Below are 25,750 nucleotides of genomic sequence, written 5' to 3'. Positions count from 1 at the left end.
CTCAAATATTCTAAGACAATTCACATAAAATTTTTTTTTTTTTGGTTTTTGGGCCACACCCGTTTGACGCTCAGGGGTTACTCCTGGCTATGTGCTCAGAAATCGCTCCTGGCTTGGGGGGACCATATGGGACGCTGGGGGATCGAACCGCGGTCCTTCCTTGGCTAGCGCTTGCAAGGCAGACACCTTACCTCCAGCGCCACCTACCCGGCCCATAAAAATTTTTTTAAGCACAAAACTCCATCTTTCTGGGCTAGAGAGATAGAAGAGAAAATGTGCTTGTCTGGACACACTGAACTCATTAATTTCACTTCTGTTAAAACTGTTTCCCAGGCACCGTAGAGGTCACTTCTGAGCAGAGCCAAGAACCTAGGTATGGTTCAAAACACTTTGGTAGGTTATTAGATGTATATAAACGTATGGCAAAACCGGTAAGAGTAAATACTAGATAGCAATAATTGTCAGTGGGAGAAAACTCACAGAATCTTACATTTTAAAAATTCCACCAGGGGCCCGGAGAGATAGCACAGCGGCGTTTGCCTTGCAAGCAGCCGATCCAGGACCAAAGGTGGTTGGTTCGAATCCCGGTGTCCCATATGGTCCCCCGAGCCTGCCAGGAGCGATTTCTGAGCAGACAGCCAGGAGTAACCCCTGAGCACCGCCGGGTGTGGCCCCCCCCCATAAAAAAATTCCACCAGGGGGACTGGAGAGATAGCATGGAGGTAAGGCGTTTGCCTTTCATGCAGAAGGACAGTGGTTTGAATCCCGGCATCCCACATGGTCCCGAGCCTGCCAGGATCAACTTTTGAGCATAGAGCCAGGAGTAACCCCTGAGCGATGCTGGGGTGACCCCCAAAACAAAAAACGAACAAAAAATAAAGTAAAAATTTCATCAGGGGCGGGAGTGATAGCACAGCGGTAGAGCGTTTGCCTTGCCCACGGCTGACCCAGAAGGAACCTGGGTTTGAATCCCGGCGTCCCATATGGTCCCTGAGCCAGGAGCAATTTCTGAGCACAGAGCCAGGAGTAACCTGAGCGTCACCGGGGTGCCCCCGGCTTGCACAGGTAGTGCTAAAGGTTTTGCTTGAAACCCTGAAACTCTAAGAGTAGTTGTAATTTTTTTTTATTATGGTTAATTCTAATTTTGGGGGGAGGTTGGTTTTTGGGCCACACCCGGTGATGCTCGGGGGTTACTTCTAGCTATGTGCTCAGAAACTGCTTCTGGCTTGGGAATCCATATGGGAAGCCAGAAGATGGAACTGCGGTTTGACCTAGGCTGGTGTCACAGCTCCAGCCACATATGGTTAATTCTAAAAACCTTACATTTAAAAAAAATTCACAGAATTGTGACTTTTTTCTATTTTTGGCAGGAGAAAGTCCATCAAAGCCATACATCCTGACTAAAAATGACAGAAGAGCATATATCAGAAGCAATCTTTACTAAGAAATTAGTATGTTCATAGAATCCATTTTTAATTATTAAAATCTAGGTAATGCATTTTGCAATTCAGAAAAAAAGATACTTAAAGTCTTGTACTCCTAGACAATATTGCAGGCCTCCTGCTAGTCACTACTATCCCTTCTTTACAAGAGCTCAACATCTTAAGATGGTCAGAAAATAAATATTCCTTCTCAAGTAATATTTTATCTATAAGGAAAATGATGGTAAACATAAATTTCAAGAGACTGGATGTACAGTTCAGTGGTAGAGTGCATGACTTGCATGCATGAAGTCCTGGGCTGAACTTCCAGCAACCCCCACCTAAAAATTTTCCACTTCCAAAGTAGAGTAAACCACTTCTGGTGATAATGTAAGCATAAACCCAATTCTCTGGAGACAAGATCGATGATCAAGACTCCTGATACTATTTAAAGACTGTTTGAAAATTATATATTAAAATATCACAATTATTTTAAAATGCTTAATATTTGGCACAAAGCATTGCTTGCTTTGTAGGAACTATTTGATAAAGGTCATGTATTTTTCAAAATGATTTTTAAAAATTGTGAGTACATTTATTTACTCTTCACTACCTTTCCCCCAAAATTTTAATTTTTCTTACTAAAAAACTAAAAATTGAGTAACTTTTCTTACAATAAGGTGAAATAAAAAGTAAGCACTAATAATATGGTCAATTTTTTAAATGTTCCAAATTTGCCTGCAATAGAGAATAGTATTGTTTTCAAGAACAAAACAAATTCGAACACTCATATCTTATAAATGTAAGGATTTTTCTGTCTACCCCCAAATTGTAGCAATTTACATATAAAAACGATGATTATTCCTCCTTAAGCACAAAGCAAAATATGTACATACAAAATATGTACATACTATTCTACAGTAACTGCATGAATGTAACATTAATGTATTTCATGACAATCATAAACCCATCTTTAATTATATTCACAAAGTGTATATATATTTACTAGCTGAAAATATTGGTTCTACCTACTGGCCTACTAACTACATTTACTTAAACACAATTAATTTGTGTCTTCTTCCTTACAACATGATTTTAAGGACAGAAATACAAATATTTATTCAAGAGGTAAAGAAATCAAAAAATTTCAACATCGATTTACCATCTATCTTTCCTTTGTCTACACATTACAACAGTTTACTTCTCACTCAATACCTTTACTCTCAATTACTACCTAAATACCTTTTGGCTTTCAGAGTAAGGGCAGGTGTGTATATATATATATATATATATTTTTTTTTTTTTCTTTTGGTTTTTGGGTCACACCTGGCGCCGCTCAGGGATTACTCCTGGCTCTGTGCTCAGAAATCACTTCTGGTAGGCACACGGGAGCATATGGGATGCTGGGATTCGACCCACCGTCTGTCCTGGATCGGCTGCTTGCAAGGCAAACTTCTTACCCCTGTGCAATCTCTCCAGCCCTAAGGACAGGTATATTATGTTATCTACTGCTGAGTCTAGTTGAATTGAACCTAAATTATAGGTTAAAAATAAAATGCTGGTGGGGCCAGAGCGGTGGCGCAAGCTGTAAGGCGTCTGCCTTGCAAACACTAGCCTAGAAAGGACTGTGGTTCAATCCCCTGGCGTCCCATATGGTCCCCCAAGCCAGGGGCGATTTTTGAAGGCATAGCCAAAATGCCACTGGGTATGGACCCAGAAACAAAAACAAACAAAAAACGCTGGGCCAGATATACAGCAGGCAAGGCTCTTGCTTCTTGCACGTGGTCGACCTAGGTTCAGTCCCTAGCATCACATAAGGTGCCCCCAAGCACTGCCAGGTGTGATCTCTGAGCACAGAGCCAAGAATAAGCCTGAACATAGCCAGATGTGCTCCCAAGTCCCCATCTCCCTAGAGAAAGATGCTTACCATAAAGAAAGAAAAAGAAATCAAGGGAGAGTAAGGAAAGAAAAAAATTAAAATGGAGAGTGGTTGTACCCATCAATATTTGGTTATCTCTGGGGCACAAATCCCGCTCAATTTTCTTTTTTTTTTTTTTTTTTTTGTGGTTTTTGGGTCACTCCCGGCAGTGCTCAGGGGTTACTCCTGGCTCCATGCTCAGAAATTGCTCCTGGCAGGCACGGGGGACCATATGGGACGCTGGGATTCGAACCGATGACCTCTTGCATGAAAGGCAAACGCCTTACCTCCATGCTATCTCTCCAGCCCCCCGCTCAATTTTCTATCAATAATATAGGTTCAAATTTGAGAACATGATTTTCCAACTACTTAGTGATCTTATTTCTTGAGCTCAATTTCATCTCTAGTTCAAAAACAAATACCAAAATACTTCATGGAGAGTTTACTTTCTATCTATATCTACAATGATATAAATGGCAAGGCTTTATGTAACACCTCAAATAACCAGGAGAAAACCAGTTTTATCTGGATCCGATTGCCCTTGCCTCCCTAGGAAAGTCTTAAATTAAAAATAAAAAGAGCCTTACAAACTTCAGGAAATTTCACACACAAAAAAAAAAAAAAAAAAACAACAAAAAACAAAGACAATAGAAGACGGTCATGTTCTAAGAGAAGAGCATTTCCGCTTATCTTCTGGACTCTTCTCACCCACACTCCCAACACAAACCAGAGAGGTTGGTGTGTTGGGTTGATAAGAACAATGATAGAAGTTAACATGAAGACTCACAGATCCCTAAACATGAAGTAAAAGTGCTAACACGTGGCCAGAGAGATAGGCTGGGTGCATGCGCTGCTTGACAGGAGGTGCGGTTTGATATGATGTGTCACAGGGTCACCAAGTACTGCCAGGAGCAGAGTCCAAGTAGGAAGCACAGAGCAACTCTTGCAGTCCCAATTTGTTTTTTTTTTTTAAATTATAACATCAAGGTGTCAACTCACTGCACTTTTAGTCCGTTTGGGAATGCTTAAGCTATTACCTGTGGATTTAAAATATGGCAGGGGACTAGGGAGCTAACCTAGAAGTCTTGGCGGCCATGCTTCACATGTATGAGCTCCAGGTCCACTGAGTGGGGAGTTGCCCCCTTGCATCACTGTGTATGGCCACAACCCCATAAAATGCAGTCTACTTTAGTTCTATATGCTCTCTATATTCTTGCCACTGTTCGTTAATAGCTTTATTGCATACTATTGCTTCTTATAAGAAATCCAGGTACCATTCAATTTTATCTTAGACATAACATTTACTCGATTTCCAAGCATGACAGAAATGGAAAAATATATATATTAGAACAAGAATTAGGTTAATTTCCACAAATTTGTGTTCTTTCTGTGAGCAGTGCCTGATTCTATTAAAATGAACAAACCAAAGTCATCCTATGCATCGGGGAAGGAGGGAAAAACCCTAATGAGACTAATTTACAAAGAATACAAGAATATAATTTTATAATGTCTTTCCAGTGTTCATTATAACTCCATTACATGAAATGAAATGTTTCCCATCACAGAAACCCAAAATAACCTTTAAAAACAAAACAGAACTTTCTGTGTTCATCTCTGGAAAGCAATGAACAAATACAATGTATTCAAGAAGGATCAAAAAGTGCTGTCTCAGGAAGCACACTACCAACATGATATATGAATGTTGGTGAGTGGTGGTTATGAGGGCCCCCCCTTGTCTCATCTCATATCAATGAACCATGAAAAGCCTTAAGAGAAACCAACAGCCATTGTAGACGTGAATCCCAGCATGCTCCACTCAAATACATCTATGGAAACTGCTCTAAAGCAAAATCAGCAGAAGTTATTTCTTTTATCTCAAAAAAAACTGAACAAATAAACATGAAAGACAAAGGCTGCTGGTCATCAGCTGGACTTATGAAGGCAAAAATATGTGACAATAGCAAAAATTCAAGTAAAGTATATGTGAAAATCTAAACACACCACTTCAAGTTAAGACAAAAGTGAAGGGGAGCTAAGATCTTTATATCAGAGTCAAAAGCTTAGGCATTATCACCAAATGTTAATTCACTTTATAGTCATCATTGAAACTATTGTATATATTTTTGCACCTTGCGCTTGTAAAAGCAGATAAAATATTTAATGTGGAATTTACAATATATTTTACCAGCTCAGCATACAGGATGTATATAGATTATATCAAAGTAGTAGACAGTTAGGGGCCTGTGCAAACCCTGCAAAAATAGTACTTCAGGTATCTGCTAATTAAAAAACAAAAGCAAAAAAAACAAACAAACAAACAGAAACAGGTTGCTGTTTAGAAGTGATACAATTCAAATTACCACAAAATACAAAGGGCTGCAAAAATGTATATCATTCCAACAACATACATAAGTTATTAAATAAAGATTTGATTTAAAAGAATATAAATGAAGCCTTTAAGTAGGTCTTTTCTACATGCATATTATTCCTTATTAAAAGAAAAAAATATGTAAAAAGGCCATTGGTAATTGCTTGGTTAACATTTGTAAAAAATGCCAATTCTCTGGTCACAAACTCCACTAAGTTTAGCACTTAAGGTCTCCGCAGTGTTATAAACGCAATTTAAAATACTGTTAATTCTATAATTCCATTGGTAAAATAACGTGACTTGGAATATGGCAGTCTTCGTGTTGAGGGCAATGATCCACAGTTCGTTTTAATTTCTCCGGTGTGAACAGTTATACAGAAGAGCAGCACCCTCCGCCAGCACTCTGGGCTTGTGGCTCGTCGTCGATGATCTGCACCCCTCGCCTCGCAGCTCCCGGGGGACTAGAACCGTTGCCTTTTGCCCTCTCGTCCACTTGTGCTGTTTCTATCATCCCTAAAAAAAAAAAAAAATCAAGATCACAATCTTTTGGCTTTTCTCTTTCTACAGTTTTAGCATTTCACCATGACATCATTTCTGATTTTCAAACACAGGAAATAAGTGAACGGTATATTGTAAATAAGTAACATAGGGGCTGGAGAGAGAGCATGGAGGAAAGGCGTTTGCCTTGCAAGCAGAGGTAGGTGGTTCGAATCCTGGCATCCCATATGGTCCCCGGAGCCTGCCAGGAGCCATTTCTGAGTGTAGAGCCAAGAGAAATCTCTGAGCGCTGCTGGGTGTGACCCAAAAAAAACAAAAAACAAAAAACAGAAAAAAAAAAGAAAAAGAAAATAAATATGTAACCTAAAATATAATAACTAGAATTTGAAAAAAAAATTATATTAAAATAAAGAATACAGAAGCTAAGGTCTTGTACATGGCTGACCCAGGTTGATCCTCAGCACCACTATGACCTCTTGATTCTGCCAAGACTGAACACTGAGCACAGAATCAGGAGTAAACCCTGAGCAGAACTGGGTGTGTCCCAAAACCAGATTAAAAAAAAAAAAACCTCATTCATTTGGCTTGCTCATTGCTGTGTTCTACCTTAAACAAGAATCTTGCTTGTCTCTCTGTCTTTGCTTATTTTCTCTGGATTAACTGTTCTCTCATGAGCACCTACTTCCCCTTTCTCTCCTATCTTGTTTTTGTTTTTGGGTCACACCCAGTGACGCTCAGGGGTTACTCCTGGCTCTGCGCCCAGAAATTTGCTTTTGGCAGGCTCAGGAGGACCATATGGGATACTGGGGATGGATCCCAGGTCCATCATGGGTCGGCTATGTGCAAGGAAAACACCCCACTGCTGTGCTATTGTTCTGGCCCCTCTCCTATCATATATTTATAAGCCAGCAGGAGGTCTAGGGTAAGCTCCAAGCATGGAGCACAGAACTGGAAGTGGCCTCTAAGCACCAGAGGGTGTAGAAAAGAAAGGAGGACAGACAGTGGAAATGATATGGCAGGTTATTAAAACAGAACAAGGGTCCTTACACTTGTTCCAGAGCACTGATTCTCAAATTGAAGGGTACAAGTTAACCTACTAAGTTGGATTCATAAAACCTTGTTAATACTCGTTTTTAATTTTCCTCAACCTTTTGAAGTTTTATATGCACAGAACATATTATCTGTCTGTACATGTTAATAGCTGCTCTCTGAGGTCGGATTCGAGGTTGGGCTGTCCCTGGAAGGAAGGAGCTACTTCTGGCTCTGCACTTGGGCACAGCTACTGAGATTGCTCAGGGGACCACAAAGTGATGGAGATCAAAAACTCCAGTCTCCTTGGGGCCAGAGAAATAGCATGGAGATAAGGTGTTTGCCTTGCATGCAGAAGGACGGTGGTTCCAATCCCTGCATCCCACATGCTCCCCCGAGCCTGCCAGGAGCGATTTCTGAGTGTGGAGCCAGGAGTAACCCCTGAGCGCTGCGGGGTATGACTCAAAAACAAAAACAAGAACTCCAGTCTCCTGCATGCAAAGGAGGTCAGTTCTTTGAGCTTTCTCTTCAGTTCATAAAGCTGTGTAATTTTTAAAGAAACAGAGATATTCTATGTATTTATTTTTGGGTCACACCCAGCAGTGCTCACTACTCCTGGCTCTACGCTCAGAAATCACCTCAGGCAGGCTCGAGGGACCATATGAGATGCAGGGATTCGAACCACCATCCTTCTGGATGCAAGACAAATGCCTTTACCTCTGTGCTATCTCTTCAGCCCCAATATTCAATATTTTTAAATAAAACTGTATGGTTGCATTTTTAGAAGGTCAGGAGTTGAAACACTCTCTAGGATAGATCACACATTAGGGTATAACTCAAACATATATAAATTTACAAATAAAGAAATTGTGCAAGGTACCTTCTAAGACCATAATGCCATGAAAGTAGAAATTAACCTCAAGAAAAAAGATGGAGAAAACTTTCCAAACAAGGAAGCTGAACAAAACACTGCTAAATAACAACTGAAGCAAAGAAGAAATCAGGAATAAATAAAAAGATTCCTTGAAACTAATGACAATACAAGCTATCAGAATGTATGCCATACAATAAAAACTGCACAAAAGGGAAACTCATAGCAAAATGCAGGCATTAACATTAAGAAAGAAGAAAAAGCCCACAGCCTAAACACAAAGCTCAGAACTCTGGAGAAGGATTAGCAAACAAACCAAAATTTAATAGGAGGGAAATACTAAAAGAGCAGAAATCAAGAAACCAAGAAAGCAATTCAAAGATTCAATAAATCTTTGGATCTTTAAAAGAATAGTTCTTTAAAAGATAGCATAGAGATAAGGTGTTTGCCTTGCATGCAGAGGGTCGGTGGTTTGAATCTGGCATCCCATATGGTCCTCCGAGCCTGTCAGGAGCAATTTCTGAGCATACAGCTAGGAGTAACCCCTGAGAACTGCTGGGTGTGAGCCCCCCCCCCCCCCAAAAAAAAAAGAATAGTTTTTTTTTAAATATATAGTTTGATATTTAAACCTTTGTATTCACAAGATAAAAAGGTAAAATGTTCAAATAAATTGAATCAGAGATGAAAGGGAAAAATTACAACAGACCTTTCAATAATTCAAAATATGAGAAGTTATTTTGAACAAATGAATGCTCTGAAGCTGGAGGAAATGGATAGATTCTTAGTCTTATAATCTCCCAAAGATGAAGAAGAAAGTAGAAAGCCTAGAAGCCTAGAGGCCAATCACAAGTCAAGAAATGGAAGCAATAATTAAGAATCTCCCTAAGGTGGGGCTTGAGAAGTGGCGCTAGAGGTAATGTGTCTGCCTTGTAAGCACTAGCCAAGGAAGGACCCTGGTTCGATCCCCCAGAGTCCCATACGGTCCCCCCCCCCCCCCGAGCCAGGGGCAATTTCTGAGCACTTAGCCAGGAGTAACCCCTGAACATCAAATGGGTGTGGCCGGAAAACAAAAAACAAACAAACAAAAAAAGAATTTCCCCAAGGCTGAAGATAGCATGGAGGTAGGGCATTTGCCTTGCATCCAGAAGGATGGTGGTTTGAATCCCAGCATCCCAGATGGTCTTCCGAGTCTGCTGGGAGCGATTTCTAAGCATTGGGCCAGGAGTAACCCCTGAGAACCTCCGGGTGTGGCCCCCCCACAAAGGAATCTCCAGAAGAACAGAAGTTTTGGTTTGGATGGTTCACTGGTAAGTTCTATCAAACCTTCAAAAAAAGATTTACTACTATTACTCCCTAAGTTATTCCAACAGCAAAAAAAAAAAAAAAAAAAAGTATCCTTCCTAACATCTTCTAAGAAGCTAACATTCTATTAATACCCAAAGCAAATAGAGACATTTCCAAAAAATGTAATTCAGATAAATATCCTGATGAACAATGATACAAAAATTCTAAAAAAAAAGTCATAACTGATTAAATCCAATAACATATCAAAATAATCATACACGCCTAGTTGGATTCCTTTCAGGGATGTAAGGATCAACATAAGCAAATCAATTAACATAATACATCATATTAATAAAAGCAAATATAAGAACCATATGCTCATACCAACAGCTGCAAAGAAAGCTTTTTACAAGATCTAACAACCATTCATGATTAAAACCCTCAACAAGGGACCAGAGCGATAGTGCATTTGCCTTGCACGTGGCTGACCCAGGATGGACCTTGGTTGGTCCCCGGCATCCCATATTGTCCCCCGAGCCAGGGGCAATTTCTAAGCACATAGTCACAAGTAACCTCTTAGCGTCACAGGTGTGACCCAAAAACAAAAACCAAACCAAAACAAAAAGGCAGGCCTCAACATAACAGTGGAGAATAAATAACAATAAAGGCCACCCATATCAAACCCAGGGCCAGTATCGTTCTTAACAGTGAAAAACTGAAGCACTTCCTACAAGATCAAGCACAAGGCAGAATGTCCATTGTCTCTACTTTTCTTCAAAGTTGTATTAGAAGTCCTGCTATAGCAATCAGACCAAAAACAAACAAACAAAAAAAAAACAAGGGGATTCAAATTGGAAAACTCAAGTTATCACTATTCTCAGATGACATGACAATATACATTAAAAAACACTAAAGATCCTAGAAACAATGTACAAAAATCAGTGCTTTTATTTTGGGGGTGAGGTGGGGGTCCAAACTAGGCGGCACTCAGGGGTTAACTCCTAGATCTAAGTCCAGAAATCACTCCTTGATTATCCCATATGGGATGCCGGGGACCAAACCCTGTCTGTCCCAGGTTGGCTGCATGCAAGGCAAACGCTCTACCACGGTGCTATCACATTAAGGAGAGTCCTCAGTAAAAAGAGAACTGAACTGCCATATAACCTAGCAATTTCATTTTTCGGTATCTACCCCCACGACTTAAAAAAATTAATTTAAAAGAATGTATCACACCCTTATTTACTGCTGCACTTTGTATAATATTTAAGATTTGGAGTCAACAAAGGTGTAAAATGCAAGATAAACAGATTATGAAGATGTGTTACATATACACAATGGAATACTATGCAGCTGCAAGGAACAATGAAATCAGACAATTTGTTGCAACCTGGTTGTAACTGGAAGGTACCATGTTCAGTAAAGTAAGCCTATAAGAAAGAAAAACACAAATAATCTCATTTATCTGTGTTATATAGGATAGTCTATGAGGAAATGCAACGCAGTAAAGGTGGAATCCATAGTTTATTCTTTTTTTTTTTTTTGGTTTTTTTTTTTTTTTTTTTTTTTTTTGGTTTTTGGTTTTTGGGCCACACCCGGTGACGCTCAGGGGTTACTCCTGGCTATGCGCTCAGAAGTCGCTCCTGGCTTGGGGGACCATATGGGACGCCGGGGGATCGAACCGCGGTCCGTCCTAGGCTAGCGCAGGTAAGGCAGGCACCTTACCTCCAGCGCCACCGCCCGGCCCCCCATAGTTTATTCTTGACCCCAGAGGTTAGGGGGGAGGAGGGCAGAGAAGGAAAGAAAGCAAAGTGAGAAGATGAGAAAGAAAGCAATGGGGAAACAGGACTCAGGGCTCTGATTTTACTGGTGATGTGAGAGCGGCATAGCTATAAATCCAAAGCACTGACTCAGTGACACTGAAAACATGAGATATCCTGCAACCACCAAACTTGGCAACGTGCCGCTCAAGGTGGCAGGTGACGAGAGGGGATGAGGGAGTTGACAGTGGTAGAATTGGTGTTGAAATATTATATGCCGAAAACTCAATTATCAATTAAAGAACCACTGTTGTTTAAATAAAAAAGCTTCAAATATAAAAGATCAGAAAGTGGTTAATATGTATGGTAACTGTATAACATCTTATCAAAACAAAAAAAATGATATCACATCAATAGATGTAGAGAAAGCATTTGGCAAGACTCAGCACCCATTCATAACACAAACTATCAATAAGTGGAAAGTAAAGGAACTTTCCCCAACATAGTCAAACCACTTACAACAAACTTACACAAACATTATACTCAATATGGAAAATAAATAAGTCTTCCCCCTCAAGAACAGGCACAAGACAAAGCTGCCAATTCTCACCACTTGTATTTAATATAATATCAGAAGTACTTGCTATAGCAATTAGGCAAAAATAAAATATCAAAGGCATCCAGATAGGAAAGGAAGAAGTCAAGTTCTCATTATTTGCAGATGGTACAATACTATATTTAGAAAACTCTAAAGACACTATCAAAACACTCCCAAAAACAATAGATTCATATTGTAAAGTGCAAGCTACAAAATTAACACAGAAAAGTTCATAGCTTTTCTATGGCAAATAATACAATAGAAGTTTTTTTTGTTTGTTTTTGGTTTTTGGGCCACACCCAGCAGTGCTCAGGGGTTACTCCTGGCTGTCTGCTCAGAAATAGCTCCTGGCAGGCACGGGGGACCATACGGGATGCCGGGATTTGAACCAACCACCTTAGGTCCTAGATTGACTGCTTGCAAGGCAAATGCCGCTGTGCTATCTCTCCGCCCTGATAGAAGAGGTTTTGTTTATTTAGTCACTTAGTTTTTTTGGTTACACCTGGCGGTGTTACTCCAGGTTCTGCGTTCAGAAATCGCTCCTGGTAGGCTCAGGGAACATATGGGATGCTGGGATCAAACCTAAATCAGTCTCATGCAAGACAAACATCCTAACTACTGTGCTATTGCTCTGGCCCTTGTTTATATTTTATATTTGTTATATATATGTATATATATGTATTTTTTTATATTTTTAAAAATCATTCACAATTGTGCCTCAGAAAATCAAGTACCTTAAGTAAAGAGGTGAAAGACCTATACAAAAATAAATACAAAATAGTACTTCAAGAAATAAAAGCTATGGTCATATCAATAGATGCAGAAAAAGCATTTGATAAGGTTCAACACCCATTCTTGATGAAAACTCTCAGCAAGATAGGAATAAAAGGAACCTTTCTCAATATAGTCAAAGCCATCTACCAGAAGCCAGTGGCAAATATTATCCTCAATGGAGAAAAACTAAAATCCTTTCCTCTAAATTCTGGTACAAGACAAGGCTGTCCTCTCTCACCACTCCTATTCAACATAGCACTGGAAGCACTTGCTATAGCGATTAGGCAAGAAAAAGATATCAAGGGAATCCAGATAGGAAAGGAAGAAGTCAAGCTCTCACTGTTTGCAGATGACATGATACTCTACTTAGAAAACCCTAAAGACTCTACCAAAAAGCTTCTAGAAATAATAGATTTGTATAGCAAAGTGGCAGGATACAAAATTAACACACAAAAATCAATGGCCTTTTTATACACTAATAATGATAGGGAAGAAATGGACATTAAGAGAACAATCCCATTCACATTAGTTCCACACAAACTCAAATATCTTGGAGTCAACCTGACTCCAAGATGTGAAGGATCTATACAAAGAAAACTACAAAACACTGCTCCAAGAAATAAGAGAGGACACGCGGAAATGGAAACACATACCATGCTCATGGATTGGCAGGATCAACATCATTAAAATGGCAATACTTCCAAAAGCATTGTACAGATTTAACGCGATTCCTCTAAAGATACCCATGACATTTTTCAAAGAAGTGGATCAAATACTTCTGAAATTCATCTGGAACAACAAACAACCTCGAATAGCTAAAGCACTCCTTGGGAAAAGGAATATGGGAGGCATTACTTTCCCCAATTTTAAGTTGTATTACAAAGCAACAGTTATAAAAACAGCATGGTATTGGAATAAAAACAGACCCTCAGATCAGTGGAATAGGCTTGAGTACTCAGAGAAGGTTCCTCAGACATATGACCACCTTGTTTTTGATAAAGGAGCAAAAAATCCTAAATGGAGCAGGGAAAGCCTATTCAACAAGTGGTGTTGGCACAACTGGTTAACCACTTGCAAAAAAGCGAACTCAGACCCCCAGCTAACACCATATACAAAGGTAAAATCCAAATGGATTAAAGATCTTGATATCAGAACTGAAACTATAAGGTATATAGAACAACATGTAGGTGAAACACTCCAGGACATTGAGACTAAAGGCATCTTTAAGGAGGAGACAGCACTTTCCAAGCAAGTGGAAGCAGAGATAAACAGATGGGACTATATTAAGCTGAAAAGCTTCTGCATCTCAAAGGAAATAGTGCCCAGAATACAAAGGCCACCCACTGAGTGGGAGAAATTATTCACCCAATACACATCAGATAAAGGGCTAATATCCAAAATTTACAAGGTACTGACAGAACTATACAAGAAAAAAACAACTAACCCCATCAAAAAATGGGGAGAAGAAATGAACAGACACTTTGAAAAAGAAGAAAGGCAAATGGCCAAAAGGCACATGAAAAGATGTTCAACATCACTAATCGTCAGGGAGATGCAAATCAAAACTACTATGAGGTACCACCTCACGCCACTGAGATTGGCACACATCACAAGAAAGGAAAACAAGCAGTGCTGGCGGGGATGTGGAGAGAAAGGAACTCTTTTTCACTGCTGGTGGGAATGCCGTCTAGTACAACCTTTATGGAAAGCGATATGGAGATTCCTTCACAAACTGGAAATTGAGCTTCCATACGATCCAGCTATACCACTCCTAGGAATATACCCAAGAAACACAAATATACAATACAAAAAACCCTTCCTTACTCCTATATTCATTGCAGCGCTATTTACAATAGCCAGACTCTGGAAACAACCAAGATGCCCTTCAACAGATGAGTGGCTGAAGAAACTGTGGTACATATACACAATGGAATACTATGCAGCCATCAGGAGAGATGAAGTCATGAAATTTTCCAATACATGGATGTACATGGAATCTATTATGCTGAGTGAAGTAAGTCAGAGGGAGAGAGAAAGACGCAGAATGGTTTCACTCATCTATGGGCTTTAAGGAAAATGAAGGACATTTTTAACAATATCTCAGAGACAAGAGAGATGAGGGCTGGTAGGTGCAGCTCAGGACATGCAGCTCATCACATAGAGTGATGAGTGCAGTTGCAGAGATGACTACACTGAAAACTATCATAAAATTTGAATGAATGAGGGAAGTAGAAAGCCTGTCTCGAGTACAGGTGTAGGGGGGTGGGGAGGAGGGAGATCTGGGAAATTGGTGGTGGGAATGTTGCACCGGTGAAGGGGGGTGCTCTTTACATGACTGTAATCATACAACTATAATCATGTTTGTAATCACGGTGTTTAAATAAAGATTAAAAAAAAAAAAAAAAAAAGAAATAAAAGCTGGCACAAAACATAGAAAACTACCCTGCTCGTGGTGTGAGAGGATTAACAGCATCAAAATACTGGGGCCGGAGCAATAGCACAGCAAATAGTACAGTGGGTAGGGCACTTGCCTTGCACAAGGCTGAGTGGGTTTGATCCATGCACCACAGATGGTCGCCTAAACTCAGAGTGATCCCTAGTGCAGAGCTAGGAGTAATCCTTGAGCACCGTTGGATATGGCTCCAAAACAAACAAAATCCAAAATGAATGTTATGCATATATTATTTTTCAAATATTACTCTCCAAAAAATAGCTCTTTAAAATATAAGTATTTGGTTTTGGTCCTGGAATTTGAGCCATACCTGCTGACAGACTCAAGGTACCACGTGGAGCCAGGAATTGAACCTCATGCTCCATTGTCACCCTAACAAAAATCCCCAGTCAGGAGAGACACTGGGTAAAACAGTTTAGGTCTTTTCGATAATAGGGCAGCAATGCATGCCCAAGAAAGAATGCATTACGCTAGAATAAAACAGGAAACAGGAGACACGTAGGAGGCCAAAGTTTAATATTAGGCAACACATGGTCCCCTAATCACTGATTTCTGAGTGCTGATCACTACCAGAATGCCCCCCCAAAAACAAGTAAAACAGGCCCGGAGAGATAGCACAGCGGCGTTTGCCTGGCAAGCAGCCGATCCAGGACCAAAGGTGGTTGGTTCGAGTCCCGGTGTCCCATATGGTCCCCCGTGCCTGCCAGGAGCTATTTCTGAGCACACAGCCAGGAGTAACCCCTGAGCACCGCCGGGTGTGGCCCAAAAACCAAAAAAAAAAAAACAACAAAAACAAGTAAAACAAAAACATAGCCATGCCACCATAACCATATATAAGTAATATATGCATATACATTTTTACTTTTAGGCTCATAACTGTTACTGCTCAACAGTTACTACCAACTAAGTGCTCCAGTCATCCCTGGCAGTGGGACAGACCATGCAGTGCTGGGGACTAACCCAGGCCTCCTGCACGTAAACCAGCTTTCAGTTATTTCATTAAGCTATCTCTTTAGTTTGACAGATGGTCATTTATGATCATTCCTTTTTTTTTTAAATATGGAACACTTCACGAATTTGCATGTCATCCTTGTGCAGGGGCCATACTAATCTTCTCTGTATCGTTCCAATTTTAGTACATGTGCTGCCGAAACGAGCACTATGATTATTTCTTATTGTCATCAAAAACTCCCTTAGACTTCATATAATCCCAGTAATTACACAAATGCTCGTTTCCAGTTTGTCAAATCAGAACCCAAATAAGGCATATCTAATGCAATATGTTGTTATAATCTTTAAATGTTTTCATCTGCATATTTCCCATCCATTTTTTGTTTTGTTTTGTTTTTGGGTCACACCCGGTGGTGCTCAGGGGTTACTCCTGGCTGTCTGCTCAGAAATAGCTCCTGGCAGGCACGGGGGACCATATGGGACACTGGGATTCGAACCAACCACCTTAGGTCCTGGATCGGCTGCTTGCAAGGCAAATGTCGCTGTGCTATCTCTCCGGGCCCTCCATTTTTATTTATTTATTTATTTATTTTTGGTTTTCGGGCCACACCCGGCGTTGCTCAGGCAGGGGGGACCATTTGGGACACCGGGATTTGAACCAACCGCCTATGGTCCTGGATCAGCTACTTGCAAGGCAAACACCGCTGTGCTATCTCTCTGGGCCATTTTTTTTTTTTTTTTTGGTTTTTGGGCCACACCCGGTAACGCTCAGGGGTTACTCCTGGCTATGCGCTCAGAAGTTGCTCCTGGCTTGGGGGACCATATGGGACACCGGGAGGATCGAACCGCGGTCTGTCCAAGGCTAGCGCTGGCAAGGCAGACACCTTACCTTTAGCGCCACTGCCCAGCCCCGCCATTTTTATTTTATTTTATTTTATTTTTATTTTTTTTGGTTTTTGGGCCACACCCTGTGAGGCTCAGGGGTTACTCCTGGCTATGCGCTCAGAAGTCGCTCCTGGCTTGGGGGACCATATGGGACGCCGGGGGATCGAACCGCGGTCCGTCCTAGGTTAGCGCAGGAAAGGCAGGCACCTTACCTCCAGCGCCACCGCCCGGCCCGCCATTTTTATTTTTAACAATAATGTGTTTAATATGTAAATTGTACTCTTTTTCTATATATAGCTATATCGATAAAGAAATATATATGACTTTCAGTCATTACTACTTTCCAGCAGAATTAAAGTATTTAAGCTTTAAAAATGAATTATAGGAGGGCTGGAGAGATAGCATGGAGGTAAAGAGTTTGCCTTGCATGCAAAAGGACGGTGGTTTGACTCCCGGCATCCCATATGGTCCCCCGAGCCTGCCAGGAGCGATTTCCGAGCACAGAGCCAGGAGTAGCCCCTGAGCACTGCCGAGTGTGACCCCAAAAACCAAAAAAAACCAACAAAAACATGAATTATAGGATCTGGAGAAATTGTTTATGACGTAGGGCACTTGCTAGTAAGCAGCCTACCTAGGTTCAATGTCCAACATCTGACATGGTCGCCCTGAGCCCTGTGAGCAGTGACCCCTGAGCACAGAACCAGAAGTAAACGCTGAGCACCACCTGGATGTGGCGTAAGCACACATATGGGAAAAATGTTAATAGTACTAGTAGATGTAACAAATCACCAGTATGGTAAATAATGAAAATAGCAAAGCATCGTTTTAGAAATATTTTTTAAAGAACAATTCATAACTGAACAGATTATATCCGAATATACATACTTTTACAAAGGTCAAGAAAGAGTTCCTCAATTCCTTTGTTCTGTTTAGCTGAAGTATGATAATGTTTTGCTCCCACAGATTCTGCATACCTTAAAAAAAGGAAAGGTGATTGAAGGAAATAGATTTTAACAGGTTTTTTTCATGGTTAACCACTGAATCATGAAAGAGATTCAAGGACAATTTCACTGACTTACTATTAAAAACAGGTTTAATGAAATTCAGGTTAGACAGCCATTTAACATTCTATATATTTAACTCAATTTTATTTATGTATTTATTTAGACAAAGCACCGGGTACAATTGAGGGGTTATTCATTCCCACTGGTATCTGCTAGGGAATGAACTCAGGCAAAACATGTGAACCTGCCATCTGCACTGCTATTTTGAGTAGAAACATAACTATATAAAGATTCAACATTTTTTATTAATATAGAAACCAAACACTTTAAAAGTGTTTGTAATTCATTGATCATAACAGTTTTCTTTGGCGCATCACTCCCTTTTAGTAAAAGCAGAAGTGCAAAGCAGAAGGCTTCTATGGGGATTGACTGAAAGGATGTCAAGGAAGGAGCAACACTTACGATTCTGCTTCTTGAGTGGAAACATGTCTCTCCTTTTCCAAGTCTATTTTATTACCTAATTTCAAAAGAAAAATCAAATGCCAATCTTCAACATTGATTCATTTTAAAATGAAAATAACTAATTCAAGTATATAATTGCCATTTCAATCAACATCACCATTAGACTATACAAATCACTTTCAGACCTCAAATTGTCCTGAAACTAAGAAGTTAACTCCTTGATAAGAAGGTTGCTTGGACTGTCAAGATGAAAATCTTAACCATCTCAAATGGCTCAGTGCTTGAATCCTTGTGTGTGTATGTGTGTGGGTTTTTTTTTGGGCCACACCTGGTGATTCTCAGGGATTACCATGCGCTCAGAAATTGCTCCTGGCTATGGGGACACCAAGGGATCGAATTGTGGTGCGTCCTAGGTCAGTCACTTGCAAGGCAAATGCCCTACCGCTTGCACCACCGCTCCGGCCCCAGAGCTTAAATCACTTTTAGAGAAAATAACCTTCCCAGTAGGATTCTTTGATTGAGGGTATAGCAAGGGTTGTGATTCACCAGGGAACCTAGGGTTAAACTTAGAACTCATAGCTAGGGGTAAAATGTCTCCAATCAATCTATCAACTAAGCAAGACTAATTATTATTCACAAAACTATATTAGGTTAGCCATTGGATCCTAAAGGTATCTATATTTCCTAGATGATAAAAACTTATTAAAAAACAACTTTCTCATTGGGGGAGGGTGGGGGCAGTTTGGGACCACATCCAGAGGTCCTGAGGCCACTCCCCACTGTGTTCTGTGTTCATTCAGAACAGAGCTCAAGATTATAGAGGGAGGAACCACACTCTATCACATATCGTAGTGTGTTAGCTGTAGGCAAGGCAAACCCTGTGAGCCCCATATGAACTCTCTAGCCCGAAAGAAATAATTTTATTTTGTATTTATTATTTTGGTTTTTGGGCCACACCCGGTGGCGCTCAGGGGTTACTCCTGGCTCTGTGCTCAGAAACCACTCCTCGCAGGCATGGGGGACCACAAGGGATGCCGGATTTCGAATCACCATCTGTCCTGGAATGGCTGCATGCAAGGCAAACGCCTTTCTGTTGTGCTATCTCTCTGGCCCCTAAAGAAATAATTTTAAATGTACGACTTTATAAGCACTTTGCCATCACAGGAGGAGTAACTATTCAAAACACAAGACTTAACATGCACATCACAGATTACTAAAATTAAGTTTACCATTCCTAAACAATAAACCAAACTTAATTATGCTAAAAAGCCGCAGAAGCGAAGAGCCTGCAAATGCAATTGTTTTAAACTGCAGATAGAGGCTAAGGTGGTTGGTCTGGAAACAGAGTATTAAAAGCCCTTTGTACATGGAGGCCTTCCAATAATCCAAGCACCTAACTGCTGGCAGCTGCTAAGAACCTATATGCTACCAGAGTCTAAGAATCAGAGAGGCTGCATTTTAAACTCAGTGAACTGAGTATCAACAAATTCTGTAATGAACTCTTCCTCCTCCCAACAGCAATCTGTCTACCTCAGCAAGAAAATGCATAGTTCGTATTTCCTATAATATACCTTGTTAACGTTTTTTAATTTGCTAATACAGCCAACATAGCAAGCCACCAAAAAAAAAAAAAAAAAAAAAAAAGAATTTACATAGAATGCAACTAGCACCACCTAGTGGCCAGTGGCTCCAACATACAAGCACAAGACTGCCAAGCCAATTTAAAAGGGATTCTTTCAGAATACAAGGAATCTTTTGTCCAATTAAGTAATAAACCCTATACATTTTTCTTTTAAAGCCTCCTTTTTTTTTTATTGCCGTTCAAATTCCAAAGAAACATCAATATCTCACAAGGAAGAAAATGATATGGGAAGTAACCATTACCACTTCAAACAAATATTGGGAAGTAACCATTACCACTTCAAACAAATATTTGGAAAAAATATTCAATCTATTCTATTAACATTTTATTTTTTATTTATTTTTTGTTGTTTGTTTTTATGGGGGCCAAACATGGTGACGTTCAGGGGTTATTCTTTATGCGCTCAGAAATCGCTCCTGGAGGGGCCAGAGAGATAGCATGGAGGTAAGGCGTTTGCCTTGCATGCAGAAGGATGGTGGTTTGAATCCGGCGTCCCATATAGTCCCCCGAGCCTGCTGGGAGTGATTTCAGAGCGTAGAGTCAGGAGTAATGCCTGAGCATTGCTGGGTGTGACCCAAAAACCAAAAAAAAAAAAAAAAAAAAAAAAAAAAAAAAGGAAAAAAAGGAAAAAAAATTACTCCTGGCTTGGGAGACCATATCAGATGCTGGGGAACTGTGGTCCGTCCTAGGCTAGCGATGGCAAGGCAGATGCCTTACTGCTCCAGGCCCTCTTTAACATTTTAAACTTAACAAAAATTTTGCTATTGTTTTATTTGGGGATACACTTGGTGGTAGCTGGAGGTTACTTCTGGTAGTGCTGGGGACCAAACCCATGCCTCCAACATGCAAAGTTGCTAAGCTATTTCTTTGGCTCTATTCTTAAATAAATTTTAATAAAATCATTTAATAGAATCATTAAGATAGCAAAATTATTTGTTACTTTTGGGGTTTTTTTTCCTGTGCCATACACAGCTGTGCCCAAATTCAGGGACCGTATGGGATGCCAGGATTGAGCCTGGGTCAGCTGTGTGTGCAATGCAAACGCCCTACCAAATATCAAAATATTTGTAATAATATATTATTTTAAATACTGAGAGCACTTAACCATCATAAAGATAGAAGAAAGATATCAAAGGCAACTGTAAAGGAAGAGAAAAAGCAAGCATCCTAAGAAGAGCAAAGAATTTCTTTAAAAATACACATTTGGGGACAGAGCAGTAGTGCAGAGTGTGGGACTTTTGCTTTGCACAGCTGACCAGGGTTCAGTCCCCAGGATCCCATCCTGACGACTGTCGGGAGTAATTTCTGAGCAATAGCAGGTACAGCCCCAATACTAAAACAAACAAATAATATAAAACTGCACTTTTGAGGGTCCAGAGAGACAGGACAGCAAATAGGTTGCTTTTCTTGCACACCAGCTGAACAGGTAGCCTCATAGTTCCCCAAACGTGCCAGGAGTGATCCCAGAAACCAAAAATATTCTCAAAATTATATACATTTGAGGGTTAGAAAGCTAGGACAGGGCTTGCCTTGCATGCAATTAAATCAAACCGGTTTGATTCATGGCATGTTTTGTGTAGCACATAAAAAAAGCTCAAGAACATGAACATTAGTTCTTAATTCAAAGACATGAAAGGAAAGTCTATATAGTGTGAATCCTAGTGAAAGAAACTTTCAAAAAGCTTTTGAAAATGTTTTTTAATTTTGGGGAGCTTTTTAGGCTACATTCACCTGGCTGTGTTCAGGGTTTACTCCTGGCTCTTTGTGCTCAGGGATCACTGCTAGTGATGCCTGGGGGCTGATACGTGGTATTGAGTATTGTAAGGTAAGCACCTTACCAGCTGTACTACCTCTTCACCTAGAAAAAGCTTTTAACTCTAATGAAGCATGTTTTGAAGTGCTGGCTCACTTTATGACTAGATGATTTTAGACAAATTAACTTCTATTTTAGACACAGTGTGTACAAATATGTAATTAGCCTTAGAGTCTGATGTGAAAACATATCTAAATGGCATAGATTAAAATGTAAGACCACGGGCCGGGCGGTGGCGCTAAAGGTAAGGTGCGCCTGCCTTGCTTGCGCTAGCCTTGGACGGACCGCGGTTCGATCCCCCGGTGTCCCATATGGTCCCCCAAGCCAGGAGCAACTTCTGAGCGCATAGCCAGGAGTAACCCCTGAGCGTTACCGGGTGTGGCCCAAAAACCAAAAAAAAATAAAATAAAATAAAATAAAATGTAAGACCAGAAAGAGTAGTGATTAACAGTACCGATCAGGCTCCTTCCTCTTCAGGCCTATATTCTCCCTTGAACACTTATCTCACTTGTCTCTGTTTCTTTGCTTACTTACCTATTTCTACTCTGCAGAAGCCTGTGTTCTCTTGGACACATCTTTTTTTCCTTTCCTTCATAATTTTCAAAATAAGTTTCAATAAAAACTATCTTGCTTCACCAAAGCCAAATCACAATAAGAAAGTTTAAATGACTAATGTCATAGTTATCACAGTAAATGATCAGATGAAAAGATCGAAACTGTTATGAAGGATATTTTCTCTGGTTATAATGCTGGCTCTATCTAGCATCTAGCAAATTTACTAGTCCAACACGCTGAAAAATTACCTTCCTTTACTTCCTTTGACCCCTCACTCCTTAGTTTTGCTTGCTTCTCTGATATCAAATCACTGTTCTTAGACTATGTAATACTAAGCTATTTTTCCCTCTCTCCGTACAAAATGAACTCTAAGAAAAAAAGAACTAGACCTACTGTTTACATTTTTGTAACATTACCACCAAACACTGGTACTTACTAAGCGCTATACAGGGTGTATTAATAATAATCTGAATTAGTGGACAGCAAACCTGTGTTAAATCAGGTCTACTTCTAAAAGACCTATGTGTTTGATTAACAATCAAGCTCACTAAATCTGTTTGCTCATGTATAAAATGGAAAAAGCAACAAAACCTCCTGAAATGTTGAAAACAGACTTAAGCAAAATAATAAATATGTATGTAGTTCTTAGAAAAGAAACTGGTATTCAATGGAAACCATCAATAATATTATTAGTTCAAGGGCCGGAGTGAGAGCACAGCAGTAGGGCATCTGCCTTGCATGTGGATGCCCAGGATGGACCAGGGTTCAATCCCTGGCATCCCATATGGTCCCCCATGCCTGCCAGGAGCGATTTCTGAGGGAAAAGCCAGGAGTAACCTCTGAGCGTCACCAAGTATGGGCCAAAATCCAATAATAATAATCATAAATAATAATAGTTCAACAGAGCTGGAGAGATAGGCTGGAGGTAAGGCGTCTGCCTTCCAGGCAGAAGGACAGTGGTTTGAATCCCGGCATCCCATATGGTCCCCCGAGCATGCCAGGAGCAATTTCTGAGCACAGAGCCAGGAGTAACCCCTGAGCACTGCCAGGTGTGACCCAAAAACAAAACAAAACAAAAATAATAGTTCAACAAAAATACAAAATGTCAAGGACAGACTAGAAGCAAAACACTATAATGCAGAGCAACAGCCCCAAGTGCTGATCAACAGATTAATGGAAACTTAAAAGGGAGAAAACTGAGTGCTCACTTCAGCAGCACGTATACTAGAAGAAATTGAGAAAAAAGTCTTGCCAATGAAGTAGAGGTCTTTATTATCGGTAGGTATCATCAGTGACTTAAGTCTCAGTATCTAATTAGATATAAAATCAAATAGATTATATATTCAAGATTTAGAAACATGTGATGCACATGAAATTCCTACATATAGGTTTGAAAAAATTTAATTACATAAAAAATTGATAAGAGAAATCTGACAGAACATCAAAACATTTCAAAAAAAAGGACTTTGGAGTCCAGGAATATAGCTTGGTAGACTGGAAAGCATGCTTTTGCATAGAGAAATTCCAGTTCAATTACTAATAAAGCAATGGTCCCTTAAGCACAGCCAGGAGTGATAGCCGTGTATCCCCAGTACTGTCAGGTATGACTCCCTCCCAAAATATCAAAGTGAAAAACAGGAAAGAACTTCTGATCTATGTTAACTATAACTACTTGAGATACTGAGGTGACATGGTTGCTGAAAACTACATAGAATCTTGAGCGACGTCAAAAGGCAATGTGAGGATTTAGCAAAAAAGAATAAACTGGGGCTGGAGAGATAGCGTGGAGGTAGGGCATTTGCCTTGCATGCAGGACGGTGGTTCGAATCCCGGCATCCCATATGGTCCCCCGAGCCTGCCAGGAGCGATTTCTGAGCGTAGAGCAAGAAGGAAACCCTGAGCGCTGCTGAGTGTGACTTCTCCCCTAAAAAAGAATAAACTATATAATTATATCAAAGTCTGGGACTGGAGAGAATCCAATGGGTTGGACGCTTGCCTTAAACACAGATGAGCCAGTTCAACTGCCACTATCCCAGATTGTCCCCCAAGTCCTGTCAGAAGCAATCCCTAAATGAAGAGCCAGTAGTAAGTAGTAAGCCCTGAGCACTGATACTGATAAATTGGCAAAAACAAAACACAAAAAGCCAAATCTCAACAAAATCAAGTTCTACAGTTCAAGCATAGCAAACAATGCTTTATTGAGATAAAACTAAGAACAGATGAACAGGATGACAAAAATGCCTGAAAATCAGGCCAAAAGAAACTCAACAAACTAGAGAATAAAAGATATTAGGTGCATTATCCAAGGAAGTTTAAGTGATTGAAGGGCTGTTTTGGAAAAGAAACAATCCTTCTCTATGTAAAATATTTTCCAAATCAATTATTTTCACCACAATTCTGTGAGGTATTATTACTTTGAAGTTAGCAGTAAAGCAGAGGAAAAATAAACACTTTACTAAATAGAACAGATTTAAAGCCAATAAATAAAAAATAAAACAATGCATATGTCCACAATAGTAAAAGAAAAATCTGTAAAACACCCACATAATTTCGTTTGTAATTTAGTTAGCAAAGAGCAAAGGGAACAAAATTACAATTATATATGAGCAGAGGGGCCAGAAAGATTGTAGAGCAGGTAGTGTACTCGCCTTGTTCAATCCCTGGCACCCCATAAGGTCTTCTGATCCCTGATCCAGAGCCAGGAGTTAGTCCTGAGCACTGCCAAGTATAACCCAAACACAAAACCACAAAAAGCATAGAGGAATCTTGCAGAGATAATGCATAACCAAAGAATCCAGACATGAGTCCATACAAGAGGATGTTCTCCCCCTCCTTTCCCTTTCTTTTCTTGTACTTGGGGACTACTCCCTTGAGGATTCTAGGAGCCACTTTTGAGGAACCATGCAGTACCAGGGAACAAACAGGCATCTTCTCATACAAAGCATGACTTCCCTATGCCATCTCCTGGACCCATCTTCTTTTTTCTTTTGTTACAATGCTAGTGATCAAAACCGGGGCTTCACATATGTTCAGCATGAGTTCTACCCTGAGCCACACCCCTGGTCATTATTATTTCATTTACAGAAAAGTTGAAACAAGGGGCCAAAGAGACAGAACAGCAGGTACAGCACATGTGTTGCACACAGCTGACCCAGTTTTAATCCCCGGTACCACACGTGATCTGCCGAGTCAAGCCAGGATTGGGCCCTAAACATAGAGCCAGAGTAAGACCTAAGTAGCATCAGATGTAACACAAAACCAAACAGAAATTCTAAAACCAAATTAAGTGCTGGAGAGATAGATCAAAGGGCTGGTATGTATACAGGGGTTCAATCCCAGCACAATAGTTCTGACTAGTACCTGAACACCGCCAAGTGTGGTTTCCCAATCTACCCACTATGCAAAAAAAGAAAGAAAATTAGTCCATGCAACCAAATATTCAGTTAGTCTTTGGGGATGAAGAATGGT

The 25,750-nt window shown here is 40.2% G+C and overlaps 1 protein-coding gene and 1 non-coding gene across 2 annotated transcripts in view; both read right to left on the bottom strand.

The window, feature by feature from the left end:
- Positions 1-4,549: 4,549 nt before the first annotated feature.
- RAB21 (RAB21, member RAS oncogene family) overlaps positions 4,550-25,750 on the bottom strand; it is a 47,195-nt gene continuing 25,994 nt past the window's right edge. The window contains exons 5-7 of the mRNA XM_049782779.1: positions 18,273-18,327; positions 17,692-17,780; positions 4,550-6,220 (exon numbers count right to left, since the gene is read on the bottom strand). Of these exons, the coding sequence (XP_049638736.1) occupies positions 6,078-6,220; positions 17,692-17,780; positions 18,273-18,327 (287 nt within the window). The 3' untranslated portion in view covers positions 4,550-6,077. The remainder of the gene's footprint in view (positions 6,221-17,691; positions 17,781-18,272; positions 18,328-25,750) is intronic.
- Positions 16,024-16,130, bottom strand: LOC126023480 (U6 spliceosomal RNA). Its single transcript, XR_007500600.1, has one exon. It is a non-coding gene; the product is annotated as a U6 spliceosomal RNA (small nuclear RNA).

Source organism: Suncus etruscus, chromosome 11 (assembly GCF_024139225.1).
Source record: "Suncus etruscus isolate mSunEtr1 chromosome 11, mSunEtr1.pri.cur, whole genome shotgun sequence".
In the NCBI taxonomy this organism is placed as follows: domain Eukaryota; kingdom Metazoa; phylum Chordata; class Mammalia; order Eulipotyphla; family Soricidae; genus Suncus; species Suncus etruscus.
The sequence above is the reverse complement of the archived record's forward strand: the minus strand, read 5'-3'. Positions and strand labels throughout refer to the sequence as shown.